We start from the raw sequence: 18,275 nt of genomic DNA, 5'->3' as shown, positions 1-18,275 counted from the left end.
CTGTTTTTTATAGATATCTCTTTGATCTTTGGCTCTGCAGATGAGCACTATGGTTTATGGTTTCATGAGTTTGAAGGAGACCTCAGTTAATGACATGTCATCAATTTCTGCATTTTAATGGGTTAGCAGGACAGACAATTCCTGGCATTTCAAAGATAACTATGATATCAGTGAAGGCAGAACTATATTGTTATATTCTCTGCCCATGCCCAAAGTAATTTATATTTTTAATGATAAACCTGCTCCTAAAGACTGAGAATAGCGGGATAAAGCCTATGAAATACAAATTAACTTTGTCATATGTGAAAATGGCCTTAACACATAATAGATCACTGCATGTGGTTAGGGGAAACCTTGCTTGATATTACTTATTCTGAAATAAAAATGACTTTTACTGGATACAGTCTAATATTTAGTTTATACACAGCAAGTCCATACAGAAAACTGTGCTGAGCTGCTAAGGGTACATTTTGTAATTAACAAGTGTCCATGAGGACATCAAGTTGCTCAAAACCATGTGCACTATGGGAGGACCGTGATTTTCTACAGCTTGACTGCTGACTGGAAACATTCATTTGACGCAAGTCCCATAGGCCCACACAGGGTCATGTTCTCTGGCATGGCCTTTGGGGGAAGACTTGAGAGATGGTTCATTCTTTGCTAGTATCAGGCAAGAATACTGGCGTGAGGAGCCATTTCCTTTTCCAGGGGATCTGAGACTGAACCCAGGTCTCCTGCACTGCAGGAGAATTCTTTAGTGATTGAGCCACCAGGGAAGCCCTAGAATAGAGAATTATTTCTTCAAAAACAAAACAGAAACCTTCTGGTGGGACCTCTCTGGCAGTCCAGGGGTTAAGACTCTGTGCTTCTAGTACGAGTGGCCTGAGTTCCATCCCTGGTCAGAAAACCAAGATCTCACATGCCATGTGGCATGACCAAAAAACAAACAGAAGCCTTCTGGTCTCGTCTATAGGTACAGCTTAGGGAGGTGGGAAGACTGTCCATCAGGGAGGCTAGATCAGGTTCCTTTGTTTTCTCTAAATAACATCAACTTTTGTATCTGCTTGGTTACCCTGTAAAGCAAACGCATCTGCCTGGCTTCAGCCTTAGTTTACTGAGCTGGAAGATGGGAATCCCAGCACCCAACTAGGAAGGGTAATGCTAGGGTTCAATGAGATGGATGAAGAGTGCAAAGAACAGGGTCTGGCACGCGCCAACCATTAAACGCTACTAGTAACTCTTCACTTTAAATCAGGTTGGGATTCTGTAAGCAGGCTAAGTAGTACTCAGTATAGATTAAGGTCCCAGAATAAATTCTCATACACTCAGACTGTGGACATTTCAGAGCATCAAAGTCTACATTCACCTGATAACACTGTTCCTTGTGTGGACTCATTTTAAACATTTATTAAAAAAAGCAAAATGTACGTTCATCTCAAATAGAACAGTTAAAAATGGTAAAGCAATACAAACAACTTGTTACTAGCAGCATCCAGTTGTTAGAAGGTCCGGCCCCGCTCCTCACTCTGCTCTGGCAAGCTCAGCCTCTTCTGAGCCCTCTGCCACCTACACCGCCCTCCGTCATAGTGCAGGTGAAACCAAAGTTTATAAAATTAACAGTTTAAGGTTAAATAAGCTTAAATAAGGGTGTTAAATACAAGACACTTCATCAAAGCTTCTGTACAAAGATAAACAAATTTGGCATTGTACAAGTGATTCTGCTGGCTCATGGCACACAGGAGGGCTCTCGTAAGTAAGCAGATTGACGCTTTTTTTCAACAGAGCATTAACTATACAAAAGTGAACTAAGAGTTGAAGTGACTACTCAGTGAGCCGTTTACAAGGCATATGAATCTTTTTTTAATCAGAACACTGTTAATATTCAGGCACCGTTTGCTCCTGCAAATAAATAAGTCTCTAAAGGAACTGCATTTGAACTTGTGTTAGACACATCAGTGCTTTTTCTGTCCCCCCGCCCCGACACGGCTTTTCCAACTATTTCATCTGCTTCTTTCTTATTGCTATGATAATGTGGCTGTGGAAATAAAACTACTGTACATCCAAAAAAATAGAGCACCTTTAACATTAAAGTATATGTCTGATTATTTGTTCTCATGTTTATTTTATAATTCTAAAGCCCAAACTATGGTAAACTGCTTTAATATCTCTACCGGGTCACCTGATACATAAAGCCCAGCCATCGTCCCTTGTGAGGTAAGCCCACACAGAGCTCCATTTCAGCAGAGCCTGAAAGGTCCACACTGACACCAGCGTTACATTCATCTTCACGGGTGTTGCTCTCTGCGGTCACACGGTGGCTCCCTGTCCTGCTGGGGGCATGGTGCTAGACAGAGCGGGACAGCAAACACAGCTACGATGGGCCAGAAGCACAGCAAGAAACCACATGTTGGCGACTATGAAGGGACTCCGGGCTTCCCCGGGGTCCCCGGTTGGGCGGTGGCCTGGTTACGGCTTCTTGTCGATGGTGTTGAAGAACCACTCTGTGAACTTGCGCAGCTGGGCCGCAGCTGTCTGCGACTCCTCCTGCAGCCGCAGGTTGTCCTGCCGCAGGTGCTGCACCTCCGCCTGCAGCGCTGCCTTGTCCTGCTTCTCCTGGGAGAGGGGGACGGAGACAGACAGTCATGCACCTGCTAGACACAGCCTCTCCTCCCAGCTGCAGTCTGAGCACTTCTGTCCCTACTTATGTATTTTACTGATTTGTTTATTTATTTCTTGGTGGCAGAGGGGATCTGAATGAGGGTGAGAGTAAGTAACTAAGAATATTCTTTCCTTTCATCCCACTTTGCTCCCAATAGGAGCCAAGACAGCTGTTATATGGGAAGATGATAAACCAGTTTCGATCATCTTCTCTCTGAAAAAGGGGGCCTGGGAAGAGGTGTAGCCTTGGATAGGAGGACAGAGCTTCCACGGCATGCCTTCTTACTGGACAAGTCAGAATCTGCAGAGCTGCTGATTGTGGGTTTGGTTTCCACCATCTCTTCTCATCTGAAAGCTTTCCTGAGAAGCTGTATTTCCATAATAACCTTCAAAGTGTGCTACTAAAAACTGTTCAAATAATCAAGACTTTTCAGAAGAATCACAGTTTCCAATAGACAGTAATTTGTGTCCAATACACACAAATTTGAGCTCCCAAATGCTGAAAGGGATGTCTTGACCAAGAGAGAAAGAGGAGGTCATCCTCACGGTGAGTGCTATTTTTAAAGGGAGGTGACTTGTTTGTCAACACCGCAGACACACCTGCAGCACTGAGCTGGGAGCTCAGGGCTCTTCAGGACACTGGCCCCCTTAGTATGTCTGGTCCTGTCCTTGACGTTTGCTCCTTTTTCCTGTTCCTCCACAACCCGTCCCCAACACCACTTGCCTCATCTAATGAGCAAAGACACCAGTCTCAAGAGGAGGCTTAGATTAGGACTGGTTGCTAACTCAGCCCACTCAAGTCTGGTCTTCTCTTGGTCACTGCAAGAGGCTCAAGCTCCTGTTCTCCCCTAGCTCGGGGCTCTCATTCCCAACACAGCTCAGACATCCCTGCTGCAGCCCAGCTGCCAGCCTCTCATGACCCCCAGCCCTTCTCCTCTACCCACGGAGTGTGTCCTGTCACTAAAACCTTCTCTAAACACCTTCTTCCATGACTGTTCCTTTAATTTCAGCTGTAAATGAGTCTTGGCTCTCTCTTGGGGATGCTGCTTTCCCAGCAGCTCAGAATGGTGAGGGCTTGTTTTGAAGAGCACGTTGGTTAGAGGCAAGGCAGGCCAACACCTTGCCCCTGCTGCCCAGGGCAGGTAATTGCTCTCCCCTAAAATCCCAGCTCCTTTGACAGCAGGACATTGGCTGTAAGACCTGGCACCCCTGCTCTCTGCCATGGTCAACTGTATCTCCAGCCCTTGCCATCATGGAAGATTCTAGAACATGGTTCACTTTTCTTCTTCCCTTCTCCATTCATCATGTCTGTTAATGACTTCAAGACCCAGTAGACAATCCATACGATTCAGCCTTTCTGTGATCTTAAGCCCACCCTCCTGACTACCCCTCACCCCACCTCAGCTATATCCTGGACCTTGAAGCTATTATTGATAACTGCACATGTTCCTAAATGTTTCAAGCCCTGACTGCCTGATCACTGCCTGTTGTCTTTTTAAAATAATTTCTTCAGTATCCACCCCTCAAAAATGATCTAATCCACCAATCCTGCCTTATGGTCAACGTCCATTGACACCCACTGCAGGGACATTATTCCACCTCACCCAGCTTAGACTCTGAGTCCCTCAGTTTAATCATGTCCTTTACAAACTGCGTAACTCTAATATTGGTTAAATTCAACTCTCCAATTATTCTACACCTGTCGAGAAACAGAGTTACCAGCCATCCCAGTTGGTCTGAGACGTTCCCGGTTCCAGCTCTGAAAGTTCTGTGTCTAAAACCCACCAGGTAAACTAGGACAGTTGGTCCTCCATGTTGGAGGAAACACCTAATTCATGCTACAGTCCCACTAAATACCCAATTACCCTCCATTCTACACCTTCCCTCCATCCTTATAGCTCTCACCGTCTTTCCCACTGCTCACTCTCAGTTCTGGAATAAAGACGTAAACTAGAGGAGAACTTCGTCAACCTGTCTCTATTTGGACTACAGCCATACCTCCCTTCACTAGGCTTTGCAGAGACTGATGTTTTACAATTTGTAGGTTTGTGGCAACCCTGCATTAAGCGAGTCTCTCAGCACCATTCAGCCAACTGCATCTGCTCACGTCATGTTTCTGTGGCACATCTGGTAATTCTGCCAGTATTCCAGACTTTTCCATTGCTATTACATTTGTTATAGTGATCTCTGATCTTCAGTGTTACTACTCTAACTGCTGTGGCACTTTTTAGCATAAAGTATTTTTTAATTAAGGAATGTACATTGTTTTTGTAGACATAATGCTACTGCACCACTTAATAGACTACAGTACAGTGTAAACATGAACTGAGAAACCAAAATATTCATGTGACTCAATTTATCATGATATTCACTTTACTGCAGTAGTCTGGAACCAAACCTGCAATATCTCTAAGGTAGACTTGCACTCGTGCGTGAATCACTCATACACACTCTGCTCTGGTAACTATTGAGAATAGTCCCTACTCACATCTGGGGCTACACCCTCCTTGTTAGGCTTAGGACATTACACTCATTATTCCCACCATTCTTTCCCTCCCAACTGGGTTATTTCCACCAGCATTCATGTCAGCTGTTACTTCTCCCTTCTTTCACCAACAAAACCCTCCCCACCCAACTATCACTCTCCAGCTACTGTACTCCACTTCATTTTCCTGGGGAGTGAAGCAGCTACCCAGCATGGCACTGATAATTCAACAAGAGCTCAGCAAATGTCCATGGAATAAACAATGTCATGTTTTTTGAGGACTGAGCACACACAGGTTGCTGGGTAGAGAAGACGCTGGCTCACTGGGGGGACCATAGCTTGGGGTGACCATGCTTCCTGGCACCAACTAACTCCTTTTAGGTCAACTCATAACTGATAACCCACTGAACTGACAAATGCTAGTATGCTGCGTGTCTACCTCACTCTGAAGACCGGCCACCCAAAGGCTCATCCTCGTTCAGTCATATCTACTGGGTCCTGAGTCTCCTACAATAAAATACAGTAGCTGTGGGCAGGAGATGGAGTCAGACCTTGGGCATCTCCATTCCCATTTACTGTTGGGCTTTGACGAGGGCACTTATTGTTCTCAAGGGTCTTTCTTTTTATTCCTAGTAGTTAAAAGGGGTTGATTGTATAAGAGAAAGAGTTCTGAGCAGGAACTTCCAATTGATTGTTTTACCTTCCGAAGGTCTGTCTGCAGCTGCCGAAGAATCAACTCCAGCTGGTTGACTTTCCCAGTCAGTGTGGATGGAGACCGCTCCCTAGCAAGGAAGGAATGACTTAGAACAACTCAAGAGTGCTGAAGTCAAGCCAGGGCATTCAGTAAGTTGGCAATGTTTTCATATAAGACATGCTATCATGTGCTGAGAGCACAGCAAGGAAATAAATAAGATTATGTCAGATGTTGAAGGTCAACATGTCACTGCTTTGGTGGAAAATCCCTCCTGGGTTGCTTTTGACTTAAAAGGGGCTTCAGAATCTCTACTGGCATATACACTAGTAAGAAAACAAAAGAGAGATGATCTAAATGCATTTAGGTAGCCGAGATTAGGCAGACCAGAATCAAGTCCTGGGAACCAAAGAGAGACCCAATTTCCCCAATTTGCCTTTCTCTATCAAGAAAGTATCAAGAAATTCATCACCAAGATGATCATGCAAGTCGCTGGCCACTCAAGCTGACAGAAGAGTGGGAATTAGGAGTGGATGGCACTGAGACAGTATCACTCTGTGGGTGACGGACACATCAAGAACGCAGGGACAGAGGGACTTCCCTGGTGCTCTGGTGGTGAGGACCCCGTGTCGGCCATGCAAGGGGTGTGGGTTCAATCCCCATTGGGGAACTAAGATCCCACATGTCGTGTGATGCAGGAAAAAGTATTAAAAAAAAGAAGAAGAAGAAAGAAGAACACGGGGGTAGAGACAGCTGGCTCCTGGCATACTTCAGTGGGAGGTGAGGGGCTGGGTGGAGGCCCAGAGTTGAGGGGAGCGTGTGTGCTCAGGAGTTGAGTACGTGCAGCCCAGCAGAGGGAGGGTGGTCAGCAAGGTATCCTGTCCAGTGCTGCTGCTGTGATCAGGTGGCAGACACTGACTGGGGCCACCCCCTCCCACGCGGGAACTCAACCTCACCATCCAGAGGTCCACACGTCTTGGAGGCAGGACTCGCCCGTGGAGCACAAGCTCCATCCAGCCCAGCGGGGCAGGAAGCAGAGTCAGGCCTGCTCAGTCCCTCCTCTGGGTCCTTCAGGACTAGGTGAAGACAGGTGAAACAGTTTCCTGGCTGCTTTGGGCTGAGTTTCTGTTAATTGCTGGGGCCTGGGACATGGGAAGGAGGCACACCACAGGGGACACATACCCAGCTGGGTCCATGAAATCTTTGCCGCTGCCAGGATCGACACATAAAGGCAGCTCCTGGGCCCCTTCCAGGTCCTGCTCAGGGTGCATGTCTGTCAGGGTACAGAAGGATGCCACTCTCTGGTCTGGGAAGGGGAGACACACACAGGCAGAAGCGTTAGGAATAGCTGCAAGGCACTGTCTCCTTGTGGAAATGAACAGTTTCTAAATAAAATCTGCCCCTCCCCCAACCAGTTATTGCCCTGTTTTAAAGAAAACAAAGAAAAACAAACTCAGGCAAGCTGCTGACAATCAGCAAGCATTCAGATTGGCTGTCCTGCTGGGCTGCACAGCACACAGACACCACAGCCATGGGGAAAACAAGCAGACACTGGATTTGCTACAGCCAATCTTTCTTCTGTGCACATCCCAAGAAATGCCAAAGCTGTCACTGGTTGTGAAAGAACGGCGTTGGGTGATGAACAGAACTCGGGAGAGGCACCTCTCTCCAAACCTGGAGAGCATCCTTGAGACACGATGGCCCGGACATGTCACCCTGTGCATCCCCAGCCCTCCGCGCGTCTATGACCATGCACACGTGCAGATAATGAAACAGAAAGGAAAGGCTATGGAGGACGGAGCGCCCACAATCAGCCCCAAACAATCACCTAGATAGGATGTGTGATGACACAGCAGCCCAAGTTCTTCATCTGAGTCAAGACCTGAAATAAGATTTACAATTTTCCTTTGAACGGTAATATCTCTCCTCACTCGAGTGCCTCTGGGGTACATGTAAGGCGCAGGTGATGGGTCCTATGAAAAACAGATGTGTGGGTTTGAGAGGGCCACATGTGTATACGTGTGTGCGTATCTGCAGATGTGTGTAAGTGTGTGTGCATGTCTGCCGGTGTGTATATGTTGTGTGAAGCCAAGAACTGCCCTGAGAGACTGTAATACAATGCCAAAGAATGTGGTCAGAGTGTACGTTTCACATGTGATGGTCCTGGCTGGACACACAGCTGTCATGCACAACAGTTAAGTTGCATGCCACACACACGCCAATCCAGCTGCAGGAAGGTGTGAGCATTCTGGGCCTGCTTGGATGACCTGCTCCCTGAAGGTGAAGATGGTGGTAGTGAGAGAGATTAGCAAATATTTTCACTAAAGCCCTTAGAGAAGATCTGCAGCACGGGCAGCAGAGCTCAGCGTGACTACCTTCCCTCCCCCCGCCCCTGCCCCCAAACAGCACAGGGCCATTTCTGTTCCCAGCACCAGTGACTTCACATTCAATGTCTGGAGCTGGGCAGGAAAGGGAATGTGATATTCTTTGAAATGGGCACCAGACTAGCCCAGCTCTGAGGGCTGAACACAAGAACACTGGCCCAGAAATGCTGAAAGGCATGCAGAGAAAACCCTGCTTTTCAGCAAGGTGGAGGTGAGGACCAAGGATGCATCTCACCGTCCACACGGACTCCCCTCCACACGCCCATGCCCGAGCGCGTCTGCAGCTGGACTCTGAGGGATACAGCAGGTGCCTTAGCGCTGCTGCCGCTTTCTCACATGATTTGATTAATGGCTGAGAAACCACACTGGGGTCCGTGTCACGGGTGCTCTGTGCTTAATTTAACCTATTACGTCTCCCCCTGGCTGCTGGCTGCGTCTCCTAATGAAGCTACCTGCTCAGCCGGTGGTTTCTGGAGGGTCCCACACAGCCCATTAATGAGAGAGGATGGTGGAGCTGCCGGGAGCTCTGGAAGGAGCCAGGCGGCAGGGCCAGGGTGCCGTGCTGAGCACCCCACCTGAAGGAGCATACAGCAGGTTCCCAGCCGCACGTCCCTGTCCCCCATCAGGACTCCTCAATGCCTGCTGACAGGCACTCAGGTGTCCTTCAGTCAACATTCCGGAACGGCTTAAGGGCCCGCTCCACACTTGGCACCTTCTATAGGGTGACAGACCTTCTATAACTATACATTCCTGAGAGATGACCATGTTCCCAATTGGATAGACTAGTAGGATTTATACATCTGGTGAAATAATTTGTAATTTAATTATGATTAACAGCATATAGAGAATGAACCTATGGTTGCTGGGGAGGGCAGGATGGGGGGTAGGGATAGTTAGGGAGTTTGGGATGGACATGTACACACTGCTATGTTAAAAATGGATAACCACCAAGGTCCTATTGTATGGCACAGGGAACCCTTCTCCATGTCACGTGGCAGCCTGGATGGGAGGGGAGTTGGGGGGAGGATGGATACTTATCTATGTATGGCTGAGTCCCTTTGCTATCTACCTGAAACTATTACAACATTGTTAACTGTTATAACAATTGTTAATTGTTATACACCAATATAAATGAAAGAAGCTTTTGAAAAAAGATTAACAGCATAATTTGGGCATTGCCTGCTTTTACGCCTGATAAGGTGTGACCAGCAGAGGTGGGGCAGGAAGGATGGGTGCACAGGCTGGGGGTGAGTGGCTCTGGGGAAGGGTGGGGGGTCTGGGCTGCCAGGGTGCCAAGATAACCTTCTGTCCTGTGACAGCCCTGAATCAGGAAACAATTCCCACTTGAAAAACAAAACAAAACAGCAGGCACATTTTTTATTTCACAGCGAATTTAACTACTGAACAAAAGGAATGAAAGAAAATTTATTTTTCTCACTTTTTAAAAGTTTTGCTGACTCATCCACATTTTATGCAACCCAGTGATACTTCAGTTAGTTTCTATCTTTCTTAATATAGTTGGTTCTGATCATCAAGTCTAAATATCTCAATGAAAACATCTTGGCTTGCTTCATCTATTTTTACCTGAATTGATAAAATACCCGCATATTTGAAGAACCAGAACTTACTACTGGCAGCCATTCAAACATTCCTTGGGGAGAAACGAGGTCCTACCAGTCAGGAGGCAAGAAGCCAAAAATAAAGAGTTTTGCCAACAACGTAATTTCACAAAGAAGATTTCACTTTGAATCCAAAAAGCTTGGGAGGTTGAAATGCTACTAGAATGCTACTTGATTAAGTACAGACACTAAACTACTTTGTAAAATGGCTAATTTAGTGACAGTTTCCAGTAGAAGCTTTATTCCTCCAGAGCTTATTTTGGTAATAACAAATAGTCAGTAACCAAGAAATTACTGACATTGAACCAAAAGGCACAGACAAGACTATAAGAAAAAGGGAGGCTCAGAATATGAACTTCATGTAAATGGTGAGCACAGCAAGGATCCAATTACCCACACTGTACATGTTTTCCCTTGAAATCATCTTTAAAAAACCTGATTGCAATGTCAGTTTCTTGTTTTTAAAGTGTATTTTATTGAAGTATAGTTGATTTATAATGTTGTGTTGAGTTCTGCTGTAGAGCAAAGCAATTCAGCTATATAGAGATATAGACATTCTTTTCCATTATGCTTACTACAGGACATTGAATATAGCTCCCTGTGCTACACAGTAGGACCTCGTTTACTGTCAGTTTCTCATCTTGGTGCATTCAGCACTGAACAAGAGGATGCACAGTCAGAAGGCTACTCCATATCCGTGTGGAGCTGAGATCGCTGACACAACAGTTGCCTGCAAATAATCCCCATGACCCCAGGCCAGCTGTGTGGAGCAACGAACCCCCTAAGGCCAAGCCTTCTTTGTGAGGGATGAGTGCTTGATCAACTAGCCATGTCTGTTGAGGGCCAGGAACAGGAGAACAGATATGCCCCAGATGCATGCCGTACAGGACATGCATGCGTGAGGCTAAATTAAATGAAACCCATTTCCACAAACAAAGCTGTCCTAATGTCTTTGCTACACTACGCATTATAGAAAAGTTGGGGCTCTCTAGCTACAAGTGGGCACACACACATCGCTGTATAATACAGGGAACCCAGCCTGGCGCTCTGTGATGACCCAGAGGAGTGGGTTGGGGGTGGGTGCAGAGGAGGCTAAAGAGGGAAGGGATATATATATATATACACACATACCCTTATGGCTAATTTGAGTCATTGTATGGCAGAAATGAACACAAAATTATAGAGCAATTATCCTCCAATTAAAACTTTGTTTAAAATGTATGCTTTTCATGCTCTGTTCAAGAAAACAAGGGCATAGGTAACCTAATAAAAGTGTAAACTTGTACTTCTCCGGAAGATACACTTACATGAACTATTTCATTTCTACAGTGGTGTCTGATAAATGAGTTAATTCTGCACATGCCACGAGCTCACAATAATTACCACCAGTGGGGAAGAGCTGAAATCTTGAGGGGAGGAAAGGCCTGCAGGGAGCCGTGTGGGATACTGACATCTAGTCTCTGATCATCGGTTTATAAAGCTGCCTTTAACGCTTCGTTCCACTTAAGACAACATCATCCACTTAACAAATGCCCAAGAACACGCCAACTGGCCACCCCTGATATTCTGACAAATGAGAACCACCTTGAATCCTAGGACTTTTAAAAAGACTCCACTCTCCTTCTCCTGTTTCATTGTCCAACCCACAGCCAGCTTTGCTAGTTGGGTTTGTTCACTTGACCAGACTGCGGGGATAGGATCTCTCTATATATCATTTGGTCCCTCTCTACCCTACATTATTCCTTTCACTTCATACATAAAGGAAGTGAAAAGTGTGCAAGGGTGACAGATGATGGCCTCAGTGTATAATAACATTGATGAGAGGTGCTGTGTCGGAGTTCTGATGGGCAGAGGGTCACATCTCACCCCTTTCCCTGAAAACAAAACAACTGCCCACATGGCAGCGAGCCAGGACTGGGACTCAGCCAGTTTTCAAACTATCACAGGAGAATGGAGTGGCAGGCGTGGACCCTGGTGAGAGGCACTCTGCACTTGACTCACCTTCTCTCTCACAAGCTTATGAAGGAGTTTTCAATTTTTAGATACTGGTTTTGGAGCAGAGTTGCATAACATATCTATTTACTTATTAATTAATGTTTAACAACGGTGCACAGCATTTCTGTATTGAACGGTTTCTATTCTTTTGAATCATTGCCAGTAAGCAAGTTCTCAGGAGTGAGATTTCTGGTCAAAGGGTGGGTACATTTTCTGGCTCTAGTTATATGCTGTCATACTGCTTGAACACAAAGATGGATTGTTTCATAATCTTTGTGACAATACCAGCTGAGAGTGTTCTTCGTAACTGTTCAGAGCGGCTGCGCGGTTTTTCATACTCGCAATGTAGCTCATTTTTGTCCACACTTACATGTGTGGCTGAACACTTTTCAAGTCCTTACTTATTGTGTGATCCTTCTCTTGGACCGTGTGTCATATGTCCTGACCATTCGTTTCTCGGGCATTTGGTATTTTTTGGTGGTCATGTTCCTTCATTCATTGGAGACACTTAGGTTTCACCTATCAAATGTATTACAAATCTTACCCATGTTCCCCAGTTCCCCCTTTAATGTTCTCTTCCAGGTTCATAAAAGATTTAAACACTTTTATCTGGTCCCATTATATTTTGCGTGTTCTCTCACAAATCCATAGTTATGGTACTGGCATGCTTCTAAAACATTAATCTTTGTCTTTACTTTTTCTAGAATCGACTTTTCCAATTCCTAAATCCAAATGGAGTATGGAAATCCCACCCCACTCCCATTTGACTCTTAAATATACACAGGTTTTGGTCTAGGCTCTTTTTTTTTTTCCTTCAAAAGGACTAATTTCTATTTTTTGAATCATTACTATGTTGTTTTAATTATTACTGACTCGCAGTAAACTTTTATTGTTGACCATTATTCATCTATTTTCCAAATGGATGCAAGTATCCTACAGATATTTGAATTGAAATGTTACAAACTCTATGAATTAACTCAGGAAGGGCTCTCATCTTTCCTGTGTGCTTTCTATCCATTCCTATCCTTCCATATATCAGGACTTTTCAGGTATCAAAGTGCCCAGTGCCTTCTCTCCTTATGATTCTAATGATGGGTGAACTCCCAAGGAATTTACTTTGACCTTGCTAAGGTTTCCTTTATGACTCTATGTGGACGACTGCACATGCCACTCCTCATACCAGGAGGAAGAGCCTACTTCCATCCTGGGATCTGGGCTGGCCTTGGACTTCCTCTACCCAACAGGATGTGGTGGATATAACGTTCTGGGTCTTGAAACATCACATATCTGCTGCTTATGCTCTCCTCACTCCTTAAGCCACATGTGAAGAAGTACAATTACTTTGCTGGGGACAAGGCTCCAGCCAGATCCCAGTGTTCCAGATACAGGCATATGAGGAGTCACCTTAATGCTCCAGACCCAGTTGAGCTCCAGCTGAATACAGGTGCATGACTGACTGCACTGCATCAACTGAAAACAGGAAACAGAAGAACCACTCCGCTGCGCCTGGCCAACCCATGGAATCATGAGACATGACAAACTATAGTCTTTGGCCATTAATTTTAGGGTGGTTTGTTATACAGAAATAGATAACTGAAAAGGCTAATAACAATGTGTTGAAATGAGGCTTATAAAAATATGAAATATACTTTAGAATACCTACTTTATAATATCTAATAATTTCTTTTTGATTTATATTTTCTAGATATAGAATTATATCCACAAGTATTTCCTTTCAAAATTTACTCTTTTGAACACTGGATTCCAGTGCAAATTAAAGGACATGATCTCTGAGGATGTCCTTGCTTAGCCTCTAGACTTAAGTGATACACTTTAAACATTAAAAATTTTTTTCCATTAAGTGTTATTTGGTATAGTATTATATAACTATATTCAATATCCTGTAATATCTGTAAGGGAAAGGAGTATGAAAAAGAAAAAATAAATATTTATACACACGTTTGTATATATAATATATATATATCTGAATCACTTTGTTTACAGCTGAAAGTAACATAACATTGTAAATCAATTTTAAAAGTATTATGGAATAAAGTTGATATTCTTTTTTAGGGTTTGAAGATATCTCTCGATTCTTAATTTTTATTAGAAATAGGTCTTAATTCTATTATACATACCCTTTCTGAGAAATTGATATGACAACTGTTAATGACTTCATCTATTATAACTTATTATGATTACAAGTTTTCTTTGATTAAACCAGCTAACTTCTTGCTAATAACAATGAATATCTTTTCAATTTATGACTGAGCTTCATCTAAGCTGTCTCACATCAACATGAATGACTAAGATTGTCTTACAATTTTTCTTTTCTATGTGTTATGAGGAAAGAATCCTATTATGCAATGAGGCTGCTAATACATTTCAAGAAAAATTTATGCAAGGGCATTATCGTTCTTTGAAACTTTGAAATAATTAACTGTACACATTAGTTTTGGGTGATATTCGGGATCTGGAAATATTCTTGCATAATTTTTTCAATGCCCTCCACACTCTGACTTCTACTTACTGTTTCTCATGCTCTCTCCCCCCTACTTTCTTGCAGGAAATATCCAATTATCTTATTCATCAGATTTATTCCTACATAGGAATAAAGTGACATCCCTTAATCATGCTATCATTTCTCATCTATTTAATACTAATTTCCTTCCTCATTTCTAATTTTGTTCACTTGTGTGTTCATTTTCTGAACCAATTTATATTGGCTTACCAATATTCAAAGAAAAACATGATCATTATGTAAATTTACAAGTTGCACAGAAATTTCAATTGAAAGTTTTTAAAGAAAATCATTTGATTTCTTTCTTCCCCTTTTTTTTTGTTTTCTTTCATAACCTCTGTAGAATGTTTTTGAAGTACAGTTACTTAAGTTTCACTTTGTTTTTCCATTTAAATATAAGTTTCTGAAGCAGTCTTTTTGTTTAAGGCCTACTCCCTGCTGTAGTCCGAAGACTTCTCTAGGTAACCTCTTCTTCATCTTCACTTACTAGAAAAGAAAAAGATGCTCTTATCATAGTCCTAAATTCTTCCTTGCTTCTGTTGTGTCCAACTCTCTGCAACCCTATGAACTGTAGCCTCCCAGGCTCCTCTGTCCATGGGGTTCTCCAGGCAAGGATACTGGAGTGGGTTGCCATTCCCTTCTCCAGGGCATCTTTCCAACCCAGGGATTGAACCCATGTCTCCTGCATCTCCTGCATGCCGGGTAGATTATTTACCTGCTAAGCCACCTGGGAAGCACAATCATCACTAGACAAATATTTAGAACTGTCTGAATTGTTAAAGATTTTCGTTTATGTTTTGCTCCTATTTTCTGATTTAATTCCCATTTCATGCCTGTGGAGGGAAGTGTGGGGAAAGGTGCCTTCTCTTAGTGACCCCTGGGGAATGCTATGCACAGGATGCTTGGAGAATGTTGTATTCCTACACCACTGTGAATGCTATCTTCTGTGCACCCAGAGAGCACACTGTGTACCTGGAGAGTTCAAACATGTTTAAGCAACCAACACTGGGGCTGATTAATTTGGTACTGCTGCTGTGTTCTTTTTTTTTCATATTTGATAGGAGCTTCTTCCTTGGTTACAAAACCCAAGCCCATATACAAAATTAGAAACACTTTTAGACGCCTCTTTTGAAAGACTGTTTTAGTTCTTTTTAACTGAGTTAAAAAAACAAACAAACAATTTTTCAACACTATTTTGAAAACTAAGTTCAGGAATATACTTAGTTTCCTTTTATCCACAAAATGGTGCAATTCCAATTCCAACCAATAAGGTCACAACAGATTGGATCAGGCCAACGTAGAGGTTCTTTTGCACTGTGCTGTGCTGTGCTTAGCCACTCAGTCATGTCTGATTTTTTGTGACCCCATGGACTATAGCTCACCAGGTTCTTCTGTCCATGGGGATTCTCTAGGAAAGAATACTGGAGCGGGTTGTCATGCCTTCTTCCAGGGGATCTTCCCAACCCAGGGATTGAATCCAGGTTTCCCGCATTGCAGGCGGATTCTTTACCATCTGAACCACCAGGAAAGCAAAGCCCATGAACACTGGAGTAGGTAGCCTATCCCTTCTCCAGGGGATCTTCCCATCCCAGGATCGAACTGGGGTCTTCTGCATTGCAAGTGGATTCTTTGCCAGCTGAGCTACCAGGGAAGCCCACGTCTGCACTACCTGAAGATAATGTTCACTTATGTTAGTTCTCACTTAAAACACCAGAGGAAATAGGAATCGGCATGGGATAGTAAAACCAAATTCTTAAACCCATGTGTCCAGTGTCAATTTTAGCTCTTAAATAAAGGTGTGGGACATAAATGAGGCAGAACAGAAGGGAAGAGTCATGCCTGCTAGGGACAAATAACAGTATGGCATTATACAAGGCTCATGGTATCTCAACCCAACAGATACAGTCCATTTTTTAAAGCCTGTCTTCAAATGTGCTGACTAATCATGTGTGGGTCCAGACTTTTTCCCGAGGGGTCTGAGCTCAGTAAGGCATCTTGAGATGCCTTGATTACTTTGTAATGATTAAATAGGCACACAGGGGCTTTCTGGGCTATCTTTTCTTCATGAAGTTGAGTCTAGCTCAGGAACAGCTTTGAGAATTGGTGCAGAAAGATAAAGTCACAAGCAGGGCAACTGGTCATCCAGTAAAGACCTTTCTTTTTAAAGTGCTGAGGGATGCCTATGCTCACATCAGCACTATTCATGACAACTGAGATGGAAACAACCTAAATATCCATCAACAGATGAATGGATAAAGCAGATATGGTACATGTATACAATGGAATACTACTCAGCCATGAGACAGAGTGAAGTAATGCCACGTGCAGCAGCGCAGATGCACCTAGAGATGAGCATGCTAAGTCAGAAAGACAGATATGTGATATCACTTATATGTGGAACCTAAAATATGACAAAATGAACTTATCTACGAAACAGAAACAGACTCACAGACAGAGAGAACAGACTAGGAATTGCCAAGGTGGGGGGGAAGGTTAGGGGAGGGATGGACTGGGAGGTTGGGGTTAGCAGATGCAAACTATATTATATATAGGATGGATAAAACACAAAGTCCTGCTGTATAGAGCAGAGAACTATAAACCACAATGGACAGAAAGAATATGAGAAAGCACGTGTGTATGTATATGCATATAACCGAATCACTTTGCTATGCAGCAGAAATTAATATAACATTCTAAATCAACTATACTTCAATAAAACTAATTAATAATAATAAAAAAAAAAGTGGTCAAGGGGATGGATCACATGGTCACCACCGTGTCCACTTCCATCACAGTGGAGCTGACACTGATACAAAAGGATCTGATTAGCCAAAGGTCTGGAGTTGCAGATTTTTGAATCTTTCTGAACTGACTATTGTCTCAAAATGGCATACTACCCTATGGTTTGGCACCAAAAAGTGAGTGGAACTTTTACACACGACCTCAACTCCCTCTATATTTTCTGTAGAATGTTGTTTGGAAAGTTCAGAAAGGCCAGGGAACCAAAGTCTGCTCCCCTAGCAAACAGAATCCCACGTTCTATCTGTTCAACTTGGGCACTCCTGCCCTGAGTCACTGGCTAGCAGGATGTCCCTGCTTTTTCCTCCCTTGTCTGACAGGGCCAATGCCCAGCTGGCCTCGAACATCAGCTCAGAAACACCCTGATGAAAGGAATGTGAGGGTAGGGCTGAGAGGAGCTTGCCAGGTCTCTGGAAAGATGAGCAGGCTGAAGCCCAGCGCAAGTGTGTACCTCAGAGGAATGGTGATCAACCTTCAGCGTTGCAATAAAGCACATAGCTGAGTGACTTGTTCAAAGGCCCGCAGCCCACAGTAGGGCTGCAATTACAATCACAGTCCACAGATGGATAATCCAGCCACTGCTGTCTGTGCCCCTGTGCTATCTGGACCTCCCACCCACAGCCCAGCTCCCTGCAAAGTCCCACTTGATAGTAGCGATTTTATTCTGCAGAGGTAGAAGGGAACCAAGCAAAGACACAAATGATGGTGGAGACAGACATGGAGTGTGTATACATGGTGGCGGTGGCTGAGTCGCCAAGTTGTGTCCACGTGTCTGACTCTTGCGACCCTGTGGGCTATAGCCTGCCAGGCTCCTCTGTCCATGGGATTCTCCAGGCAAAACACTGGGGAGGGTTGCCATTCCCTTCTCCAGGGGATCTTCCTGACTCAGAAATCGAATCTGCCTCTCCTGCACTGGCAGGTGTATTCTTTACCGCTGAGCCACAAGGGATTCCCCTATACTCCCACACACACACTGTTGTAAATCAGAATAATGAATACACGATGCGAAAGGATCTCAGAGGTTAAAATCTGTACCATGAGCTGCAGCAGCTCAAAGGTGCAGGGAGCCTGTGCACCTTATACCTCCGGCTCCTCTGTGCTCGCTCTCTTCATCTGGTTACCT

General features: G+C 44.1%; 1 protein-coding gene across 2 annotated transcripts in view; it reads right to left on the bottom strand.

Moving 5' to 3' along the window:
- Nucleotides 1-1,520: 1,520 nt before the first annotated feature.
- Nucleotides 1,521-18,275, bottom strand: part of SIPA1L2 (signal induced proliferation associated 1 like 2) — a 117,013-nt gene continuing 100,258 nt past the window's right edge. Inside the window, exons 18-21 of one of the 2 annotated variants that reach the window (XM_068981910.1) lie at nucleotides 7,663-7,716; nucleotides 7,017-7,140; nucleotides 5,844-5,925; nucleotides 1,521-2,613 (exon numbers count right to left, since the gene is read on the bottom strand). In XM_068981910.1, coding sequence (XP_068838011.1) covers nucleotides 2,467-2,613; nucleotides 5,844-5,925; nucleotides 7,017-7,140; nucleotides 7,663-7,716 — 407 coding nt within the window. In that variant the 3' untranslated portion in view covers nucleotides 1,521-2,466. The remainder of the gene's footprint in view (nucleotides 2,614-5,843; nucleotides 5,926-7,016; nucleotides 7,141-7,662; nucleotides 7,717-18,275) is intronic. The other variant, XM_068981911.1, reaches the window with a different exon arrangement.

Source organism: Capricornis sumatraensis, chromosome 10 (assembly GCF_032405125.1).
Source record: "Capricornis sumatraensis isolate serow.1 chromosome 10, serow.2, whole genome shotgun sequence".
In the NCBI taxonomy this organism is placed as follows: domain Eukaryota; kingdom Metazoa; phylum Chordata; class Mammalia; order Artiodactyla; family Bovidae; genus Capricornis; species Capricornis sumatraensis.
The sequence above is the reverse complement of the archived record's forward strand: the minus strand, read 5'-3'. Positions and strand labels throughout refer to the sequence as shown.